The sequence below is a fragment of the Penaeus vannamei genome, chromosome 26 (genome assembly GCF_042767895.1).
Source record: "Penaeus vannamei isolate JL-2024 chromosome 26, ASM4276789v1, whole genome shotgun sequence".
In the NCBI taxonomy this organism is placed as follows: Eukaryota; Metazoa; Arthropoda; class Malacostraca; order Decapoda; family Penaeidae; genus Penaeus; species Penaeus vannamei.
Window position 1 is genome coordinate 31312192 of NC_091574.1, and position 7500 is coordinate 31319691.

Genomic DNA, 7500 nt, shown 5'->3' on the forward strand with positions numbered 1-7500 from the left:
GGTGGAGGTGGTAGTGGTGGTGGTTGTGGTGGAGGAGGTGGTGGTGGTGATTGTGATGGTGGTGGCGGGGAGTGTGGTGGTTTTGGTGGTGGTGGTGGAGGGGGTGGTGGTGGGGGAGGTGGTGGTGGTGGTTGTGGTGGAGGAGGAGGCGGTGGTGGAGGTGGCGGTGAGGTGGTGGTGGTGATGGTGGTGAGTGTGGTGGTGGTGGTGGAGGTGGTAGTGGTGTTGGTGGAGGTGGTGAGTGTGGTGGTGGTGGTGGTTGTGGTGGAGGAGGTGGTGGTGGTGAGTGTGGTGGTGGTTGTGGTGGAGGAGGAGGAGGAGGAGGAGGTGTTGGTGGTGTTGGTGGTAATTGTTGTTGTGGTGGTGGTGGTGATTGTTGCTGTTGTCGTGGTGATTGTGTTGGTGGTGGTGGTGATCATGGTGATGGTGATGGCGATTGTTGCTGTTGTGGTGGTGGTGGTGAGTGTGGTGGTGGTGAGTGTGGTGGCGGTGGTAGTGGTGGTGGTGGTGGTGGTGGTGTTGGTGGTGGTGGTGACGGTAATGGTGATGATGATGATTATGACGGTGGTGATGGTGAAAATATATACAGCGAGGATGGCTTCCTGGACGGGAGTCAATATTCAGAAACATTTTCCTTTGCTTGTGAGGATACAACTTCAGGTATTCTGGTGACTTGCATGTATTTCGACTGCCAAATATTTTTTCTCTCTCTTTTTCTCAACAAAGAAAGGATAGATAGATAGATAGATAGGTAGGTAGATAAAAAAAAACTGAGATGAATAGATAAAAAGGATCTACAAAAACAATCTTACTAAACAATATATTCCCTAATTTCAAATACCTAACTAAAAAAAAATAAAAAATAAAAAAAATAAAAATAAAATCTACAGACTACAAAGTGTTAATATCTTCACCAAGAGGACCTTTCAGCATAAACCGGGAAAAGTATCTTAGACCTTAACATTTCAGACCTTTAAAAGAGACCCTTTGTGTTTTGGTCTTGACAAGAGTCTGACAGACCCAGGGACATGTCAAGAGATTTTACAAATGACTTCAAAAAGTGTTAAAGTTCATTCTCTATTTCATTTAGGGATACATATACACACATCTTTCCAAACCTATATTTTCTACAGAATGCCACGTAAAGTTCAACCCATTATTAACTCTTTATTAACATTATCACACTTACGCATTTTCTCCCTCTCTTTTTTTTTACTAATAATTATATTACATGTCTTTTCTCACGCCCATAAACCGTGCAAGAAATCAAAGACGGAAAAGAAAATCACGAAATGCATTAAGAAGCCAAAGGTTGATCAGCCCGCAACTGGCTTGGGTGTCACGGGAGCCAGTCGGAAGAAGTGAAGTGGAGGGCAAAGAAGAGGAGGAAGAGGGGACTGGAGAAGAGGAGGAGGAGGAGAAGGAGGAGGAGGAGGAGGAGCAGAAGAAGGAGGAGGAGGAGGAGGAGGAGGAGGAGGAAGAGAAGAAGAAGAAGAAGAAGAGAAGAAGAAGAAGAAGAGGCGGGTGACGAGGTACTGGTAGAGGAGGAAGAGGAAGAGGAAAAGGAGAACTACAGAAGGGGAATATTGGAAAACGAAAAAAATGGAAGTAGGCGGAGGAGGAGGGGGAAAAGAAGAACTAGTGGAAGGTCAATAAAATAAAATAGAAAATGGAAGAGGAGGAGGAAAGGAATAAAGGAACGAAAAAATAGAAAAAGGGAGGTCGAGGATTCGAGGAGCAAGACGATAAAAAGAAGAGAATAGGAAAAAGACACAGAAGGCGATGCAAAGGAGGAACCTCAAGAAAGAGATAAACCAGGAGAAGCCAGAACGAACCCAAGAAGAAAACGAACGAAGAGACTAAAAAAAAAGAGAGAGAACAAGAGAGTAATGAGAACTTCTGATCACGTATCAAAGAAGAAAACCTGAGAACGCACTCTAATGACATGCGCGGCGGGGAGATGCACAAGCGAATGACATGTGAAAGTCATTTCCCTTCCTCACCCTGCCACCCTAACCTCCCCCCCCCCATCCTAGACCTCACCCTAACACCCACCCCCTCCCCGTTTCTCCTCTCGTTCCATCCTCAACCCTTTCTCATCCTCCGCAAATACAAAGTTCCTTCACCGCATACCCTTGGCAACGCACACTCGAAAACGTACCATCAAGCTAAGTTACGTATCCCCTTGTACCATCAGCCGCGTGTTATGTATCCCGTGTTATACGCGTGATCACTGCCATTGCGAGTGAGTGATGACTCCCTCCCCCCCCCTTGACGCGGCTCATTTCAAGGTTGAACGCTCGGAGAATGAGACTTCGCGGCATCGAGAGAGAGAGAGAAAAAAGGTCAGTAAAAAGGTCACGGTTTCCCAGGACAAAAGGCAGCATTGAGTGACCTTTTCTCTGGCGTCGCGGCAACTTTTCCCCGAGTGGCGGGATTGGTAGGTCAATCTGCGGTTGGGTTTCAAAGATGATCGTTCTTATTATTGCTGTGGGTGTATACCTCGTGTCAATTATCTTACGAGGGAGGAGGAAAGGTTAAACTTATATTCATCATCAGAAATATTTACATTTCTACATTTTCTCGTACTGTCCGGTTTTTCGGCCATGTAAAGTCCGTGAATACATTGTTTCTGGATATATTTTCGTCACCAAAAAAACACCAAAAAATAGAGAAAATTATTTAACGTACTGTTGACTCCAAATCAAATTACGCATCGACGTGATCAATGGAAAAGAAAAGACGAAAGTGTGACGAGAATGGTTCACGGTTTCCCACTTTCTTTCCGAATGCCCGTTTTCTATGAGACTGGCACGAAGAAAACGCAGTACCAAATAGCCAAATGTCCAAATTTTCCTTTTTTTATTTTAACAAAAAAATTATTTGCTCTATTTCCGCCGCTGCATCATCGTAATTTACAAATTTGTGGGTTTTGGAAAATTTACAGCGGTGCGGTTTATTTCAGCCAGTTGCTACCAAGGAAGCTTGGAGAAATCTCTCCGAATATACAAAGGTTTCTCACTGTACCAGCTGTTCGAGGCAATGTAACCGCGTGTGGTGTGAATCATTAATGTTAAATCTAATTATAATAAATAACTTTAACTGAACGCCAACATTTCTTCTTATCAAAATCCTGTAATTTCATGCTTCGCTATCTAACTGGAAATTTGCATTTTATAATATCATATACAGTACTCAGGGTCAGTTGCTGAATTAAAGAAAGTGGAGCAACATATATATATATATATATATATATATATATATATATATATATATATATATATGTGTGTGTGTGTGTGTGTGTGTGTGTGTGTGTGTGTGTGTGTGTGTGTGTGTGTGTGTGTGCGAGTGTGTGTGTGTTTATATATACATATATGAATATATATATGCACATATACATACACACATATATGTATATATACACATATATACATATACATATGTGTGTGTGTGTGTGTGTGTGTGTACGCGTGCATGTGTATATTTATGTATTTATGCACACACACACACACACATATATGTATATATTTATAAATATATATACATATATATACATTTAGATATATATGTATATGTGCACATATATATACATATGTATATACATATATATACATATGTATATACATATATATATATATATATATATATATATATATGTGTGTGTGTGTGTGTGTGTGTGTGTGTGTGTGTGTGTGTGTGTGTGTGTGTGTGTGTATACATATACACATATATCATACACATATACATTAATACATACATATGCACGTACACACACACACACACAGACGCGAGTGTACATACGTACCTATCAGCTGAATAAGTCGGATCATGTCTTCAAACAGAACACAGATTACACGAAACTTTAACAAAACACCATCTCTTTTACCTGGAAATGTTTTCCACGCAATGACTCTCCTCCCGGCCACCTGCAAGTCCCGCTTCGGTTTCAGTTTCAGTTACATTTGAAAAGCAACTGACGCGACGGAATGAAAGTAAATTCTGAGGTAAAAAAAAAAAAAAAAAAAAAAAAAAAAAAGGAAACAGACACCCCCCTTAAAAAAATAAAATTAAAAGTTTAAAAAGTAAAAGAAAAAAATAGAATAAGTAAAAGAAAAAGAAAAAAGACATCCCCATCAAAAATAAAAAAATAAAAAAGAAAAAGAGATAAAAATGCTCTCTATGAGCAGCTGATCACATCACCTGCCAATCAATATTTGGCCTCGACTTAATTAATACTTCCCCTTCCCTCATGTCCGGTAATTAACAACGCAATGACATTACCAACACTCACATCCACGAATTCGCATTTTCCCCAAACGAATTACATAACGAACAAATGAAATAGAACGAAAATAAGTAAACAAAAACAAAGAGTAGGCCTACATGCTGGGGAAAGAACATGATAACATAACACACCTACGTTATTGTGAACTCTCCTATTACGGGGTGTTATTCGCGTCACTGTCACACAATATTATGATTACGAAACTGACCGGCCTTGAGTTCTCATACCCACACCCGATGAGTTGGGTCACTGACTCCTTCAAGAAAACCTAGGTAGACATTACTAAAAATATTGGTCCGTTAGGTCGTCTTACTTCTAGAAAAAAAAATATATATATATGATTTTTTTTCACTTAAACTGTTGAGAATTCTGAGGAAAATGTGTGAGCGTGGAGACCCGTTCTTGACAACAGCTTGGGTGTTCTGGAATAGTCAGTACTTGTTCAGCTGTTATCGTGGGGAGAGGAGAATGGGGTTGACTCAGGTCTTAATTCTTAGTAGATAAAGACGGAGAGAAAGAGAGATTAGGAAAGAAAGAGGAAAAAGAAGAGGGTTGACTCAGGTCTTAATTTATAGTAGATAAAGACGAAGGAGAGAGAGATTAGGAAAGAAAGAGGAAAAAGAAGAGGGTTGACTCAGGTCTTAATTTTTAGTAGATGAAGACGAAGGGGAGAAAGAGAGATTAGGAAAGAAAGAGGAAAAAGAAGAAGGTTGACTCAGGTCTTAATTTTTAGTAGATGAAGACGAAGGAGAGAAAGAGAGATTGGGAAAGAAAGAGGAAAAAGAAGAGGGTTGACTAGGGTCTTAATTTTTAGTAGATGAAGACGAAGGAGAGAAAGAGAGATTAGGAAAGAAAGAGGAAAAAGAAGAGGGTTGACTAGGGTCTTAATTTTTAGTAGATAAAGACGAAGGAGAGACAGAGAGATTAGGAAAGAAAGAGGAAAAAGAAGAGGGTTGACTAGGGTCTTAATTTTTAGTAGATATAGACGAAGGAGAGACAGAGAGATTAGGAAAGAAAGAGGAAAAAGAAGAGGGTTGACTAGGGTCTTAATTTTTAGTAGATAAAGACGAAGGAGAGACAGAGAGATTAGGAAAGAAAGGGGAAAAGGGAGAAGAGAAGACTAATTCGAGATTGATAGTCGAGCATTTACCTATTTCATAGAATTTCTAGGATATTTTTTCGTGTTTTATTTTCAGTCAGCATTTCTTAATTTGTCTTTACATGCGAATGGAAATCCGAAAATGCAGACCTCGGCGAGAAGTGTGTCCCATAAAATCTTTTACAGGCTGAAGGTACTTATCTAGAATGACCAGAAAGTGACTGTCATTTCTTACCTTTCTCCTTCTTCTTTCCCCTTATGAGGCCTGTCCAAGGTCTCTGCGAATGACGAGGTTTCTTCGTATTTCCCTTCCTCTTTTGTTTCCACCTTTTTATTATACACCGGGTCCCTTCTCTCGCTATACACATCCTCCTCTTCGGCGCACTGTGGGCTTCCCTCCGCGCCCCTTCCGTACCCTCCGCCACTCTCGGTTTCTATCTCGCTGTAGGTGTTCTCCGAATCGCTCTGCTCCTCCTCCGCCAGGCTGGCCGCCCGCCCGCCGATCTCCTCGTAGCCTCTGCTGCGGTCGTCGTCTCCCTCCCCCGCGCCGCCGCTCTGGCTCCCGCGGCCCCGAGCGCTGCCGCGGCCGTCGCTGCTCGCCGAGAGAACGGAGTCGGTAAGGTCATCCGAGCTAAGGTTGGCCTCGAGGGCGCTCGGCACCACGTTGGTCGGCAGAGGCGGACTAGCCTGGGGTCCCTTCACGAGGCCGAAGTCGCTGGCGGTGAGCGTGCCTCTTCTCATGAGGGAGTCGTACTCGAGGGAGCTCGCGTAGTCGCTCCTATCCCGCCTGACGCGGTTCCTCTTCGGGAGCGGAGGTCTCACGGGCTCGTAGTTGCTATCGTTGTCGTCGTCGTCGTCGTCGTTGTTCTCGAGGCCGGAAGGGAAGGGCGAGTCTTCGTGGCTGTTGGCATAGATGATCTCTTGGAGCGTCGCCAGGGCCTCGTTCTCTTCGATGCTCGTTATCGAAGCTTCGTAAATTTCGTGACCGAGACTCCGCCTCTGAAGCTTGTAGGAGATTTGGGGTTTGATGCCCAGCTCCGGCGGCGGCGCGTCCGTCGGGAAGGCCGTGATGGACCTCATCGACTTCCTGTTCTTGGCTTTGAAGGACCTGGACGAGCCGCGGTTGATGGTGCGGCGCAGGATCGTGCCTTTCGAAAGCGAGTCGACGCTGAAGACGTCGCTGTCCCTCGAGGGCAAAGCCGTGAGCGATTTCCGAAGCGTCCCGCCGCGGGCGAGGCCTTCGTGCGACCCCGTGTCATAGTAGCTCGAGTAATAGCCGGGCTTCACGGAGGTGAAGATCTCCCTGTGGATGCACACGCCATTGCAGTTCTTGTTCTTGTAGTTGCACAAGTAGCACTCGCCGTGACGGAAGGAGTGCGCCCTCTGGAGGTTCCTCAGGGCGTCCGCGACGAGGAAGCCGGTCTTCTTCGACGACAAAGGGGAGTCGAATCCCCTGCCGCCTCCGCCCTTCTTCCTGGAGGCGAAGAGCGAGGAGTACCGGCTGACGTGGAGGAAGCTGCTGCGCTTCTTCCGCCGAAGAGAGACATCGCCGAGGCCTCCAACTGCTGCCAAGTCCACAACATTGACGCAGGTGTTGCTCGAGACGCTCAGGAGGCAGCCCATGAGGCGAGGTGGGAGAAGGACCAGCAGCTATCAGATAATGATACGCTAATCATAGCAGGAAGCGCTTGATTGCTGAGAATTAGCTAATCTTGCAGTAAGCACTCGACTTCAGGACGAAGATGTATCATACATGTTACACACTTTTCTCTATTCAGTTTCGTTCAATTATTGTCTTGATTTTTTAAAAAGAGATCGGTGAATTCTACAACCAATTCCTTACTAATCATATATTGTCCTTTCTATTATCTGTCTCGGAAGCCTCACTCTCTCTATAGAAAAACTTCCCCAAACCAAACGGTACACAAGCCCCTCGACTGTCAATTCCGTCAATCACGTGTTCCAGAATGGGTGATCAGGCAGAAGGAAGTGCCGTCTACGGTGGCTAACTTCCCGTTGTGTATGTGGTCGAATCTACATTTCAGGGGGCGGGGGAGAGGGGGGGTAAGGCTAATGGCTCCTTCTTCTGTGTCCTTCTGTCAGTACCTTGAGAAAT

At 44.4% G+C, this 7500-nt stretch overlaps 1 protein-coding gene across 7 annotated transcripts in view; it reads right to left on the minus strand.

Annotated features, from left to right (window-relative positions):
- Positions 1-7500, minus strand: part of f (espin protein forked) — a 395866-nt gene that overhangs the window by 109828 nt on the left and 278538 nt on the right. For 3 of the 7 annotated variants that reach the window (XM_070140329.1, XM_070140328.1, XM_070140330.1), the window contains exon 1: positions 5620-7500. This exon is cut by the window's right edge. The exons of the other annotated variants lie outside the window; for them this stretch is intronic. In XM_070140329.1, the coding sequence (XP_069996430.1) occupies positions 5620-7007 (1388 nt within the window). In that variant the 5' untranslated portion in view covers positions 7008-7500. The remainder of the gene's footprint in view (positions 1-5619) is intronic. 7 annotated transcript variants of the gene reach the window in all.